The 2,804-nt window shown below is 39.2% G+C and overlaps 1 protein-coding gene across 1 annotated transcript; it reads right to left on the bottom strand.

The window, feature by feature from the left end:
- Window positions 1-245: 245 nt before the first annotated feature.
- Window positions 246-2,159, bottom strand: LOC145954791 (uncharacterized). Its single transcript, XM_083069479.1, has one exon. The coding sequence runs from the start codon at window positions 2,157-2,159 to the stop codon at window positions 246-248; it is 1,914 nt and encodes a 637-aa protein (XP_082925605.1).
- Between the last annotated feature and the right edge of the window lie 645 nt (window positions 2,160-2,804).

Here is a 2,804-nt window from a genome sequence, read left to right as displayed (position 1 = left end):
TCAACTGGGAACCAAAACTTATCAACTTTCACCAAGAGGTCTTCAACAATACCATGAGGATACTTTATGGATCTATCAGCCAGCTGCAGGGTCATCCTGGTGGGTCTCACCTCTACTTGGCCTATCCTCTGTAACATAGACAAAGGCATCAGATTGATACTGGCTCCTAAGTCCAACAATGCCTTCCCCACAGAAACATTGCCAATAGTGACTGGCAAAGTAAAACTCCCTGGGTCTCTAGACTTTTATGGAAGTGACTTCTGAATTATAGCACTGCAACCTGCCTCTAGCTCCACTGTTCCATCTTCACTCAACTTCCTCTTTTTTGTCAGAAGCCCTTTCATAAACCTTGCATAAGATGGCATCTGTTCCAAGGCCTCTGCAAGAGGTATGTTGATCTGTAACCTCTTGATTATATCAAGGAACCTTGCAAATTGTCGTTCCTTGTCTTTCTTTGACGGAGCATGTGGGTAAGGTAAATTCTTCACAGGAGGAGGCCTAACAACTTCTTTCCCTTTCTTCTTACTCTCCTCCTTAACATCTCCATCTCTAATCTCATTTTTTTCACTCTCTGTTTTATTTTTTTCATTTTTTTCAGCCTCATTATTCAACTCCACCTCTTTCTCACTTTCTAACTCAACTCCACTCTTTTCTTCATCAACTCTACCGTCATTTTCTCTCAAATTGTCACCAATCCCCTTTCCTATCACAGTGCCTCTCCTAGTTGTAATTGATTGACAATGCTCCTTAGGATTAACCTGTGTATTAGCAGAAAAATTTTTGCTTTGTTGATCTGCCAGTTGCTTGGCTAACTGCCCTATTTGAACCTCCAGATTTCTGATCGAAGCTTCAGTATTCTTCTGGTTGGTTGTGGAAACCTGCATAAATTGTGTAAGAGCATCCTCCATTTTTGAAAACCTATCTGGCTGATAAGAAGACTGATTTTGATATGGCTTTTGTGGAGGCTGCCTTTGTGATGGCCCTGCTTCCTGTTTCCACCCAGAGTACTGATTTTGATTATTTCTCCAGCCTTGATTCTGATTATAATTGCCAGAGAAATTCCCTTGCCTTCCTGGATTGTTCATATAATTAACTTCCTCTGCCTGTTCTGATTCAGAGATAGAGCAATGTCCATTTGGATGATCACCTGCACAAAAATCACATCTCATTACCTGTTGAGAGCGTGAAGATGATCCTACTTGAAGTTTGGACATTTGTTTCATTATCTCTTCCATCTGCTGAGAAAGAAGCTTATTCTGAGCTAAAATTGCATTTTGAGTATCCAGTTCCAGAATTCCCCTTTTTGAAGGCTGGCTCCTGTCATGGTGAGCTTGGTAATCACTGGCTTCCAAAGCATCAATAATAGTGATTGCTTCCTCAGAATCCTTCATCATCATAGAACCACCTGCAGAAGCATCCAATAACATCTTTGTTTGAGGCCTTAACCCATTACAGAACATGTTGAGTTGTGCAACATCATCAAACCCATGATTTGGGCATTTCCTCAGCAAGGATTTATATCTCTCCCAAGCTTCACATAAAGGTTCATCAGCGCCTTGAGAGAATGTTGCAATTGCTGATTTGGCACTTATATATCTAGAAGGAGGAAAGAATCTAGCTAAGAACTTCCTTTCTACATCCTCCCATCTAGTTAAGCTCTGATTTGGATGGGCCTGCAGCCATGTCTTAGCTTTGCCTGTCAAAGAGAAGGGAAATAATCTCAAATAAACTGCTTCTTCATCTTCTCCAGGCACACCCATAGTGCCAATAAGCTCATAGAAAGTGGACAGATGTGTGTAGGGATCTTCATGGTCCATCCCTGCAAATTGATTGGCAGTAATGAGAGATAATAATGCTGGTTTCATCTCCACCCCCTTAGTTGGTCTGGCTATACTGGAGAAGTGCCTAGGACCCAATTGATGATTGTATTCTCCAAGGAGTCTCCTTGGCTGATGATGAGGTCTATCACCACCTGGTCCTTCTTCAGCCATTGATTCAGAAATAAAGTGTTGAGCTGAAACTGAAGTTGAAGTACCCTCCTGTTCCTGTCTCTCCTGTTCAAGCTTCCTTTGTTGCCTTCTTCTGCTATTATTTTTCCTAGCTATTTTCTCAATCTCTGGATCAAATAGCAATTGCTCAGCAGGAATTTTACCTCGCATACAAAGACTGACTTAAACAGAAAAGTTAGAACAACAGGTAAAGAATATATTTAACAAAATTAAAACTAAACAATATATACAATAAGCTCCAACTAGTAAAATAGAAATCACAACTATCTTGACACAAGTCCCCGACAACGGCACCAAGAAACTTGTTAGGATTTCAAATAGGCAAGCGCACCCAAGTCTCTGTAGTATGAATAAAAGGTTGTCGAACCTCAGGGACTTGTGAGATAACTTAGATTTCTATTATATTAATTGATGCTTATAAATTTAAAACTGGAATAGTTACACATATTCAAATTTGATAAAGATGATTTTCCAATTTCAAGAACCCACAGAGTAATTTGATTTAAAGAAAAACAGATATAAGAAACAGTCGGGATTTGATTTCATCAATCTCCCTCCTATGTATTCCTATTGATTCTTTCTAAAAATTCCATTACTCATTGTCATTAAGTTCACTAAATTCATTCAAACCCAATTCCTTGGCATAAGAAATTCTAAGATATTTAACTCAATGAATGATTCCTCACTTCATTCAGTTAAACATCCCGCATTAAGAATCAGAACTTGATACAACTATTAATTTCAAGACCATTCCTGGCTCTCAAAACTAATAGGTGATTCGTTCCAAGTCTGGAT

Source organism: Cajanus cajan, chromosome 2 (genome assembly GCF_000230855.2).
Source record: "Cajanus cajan strain Asha chromosome 2, NIPB_CcT2T_4, whole genome shotgun sequence".
NCBI classification, from domain to species: Eukaryota; Viridiplantae; Streptophyta; class Magnoliopsida; order Fabales; family Fabaceae; genus Cajanus; species Cajanus cajan.
This window is presented reverse-complemented; position numbering and strand designations above follow the sequence as displayed.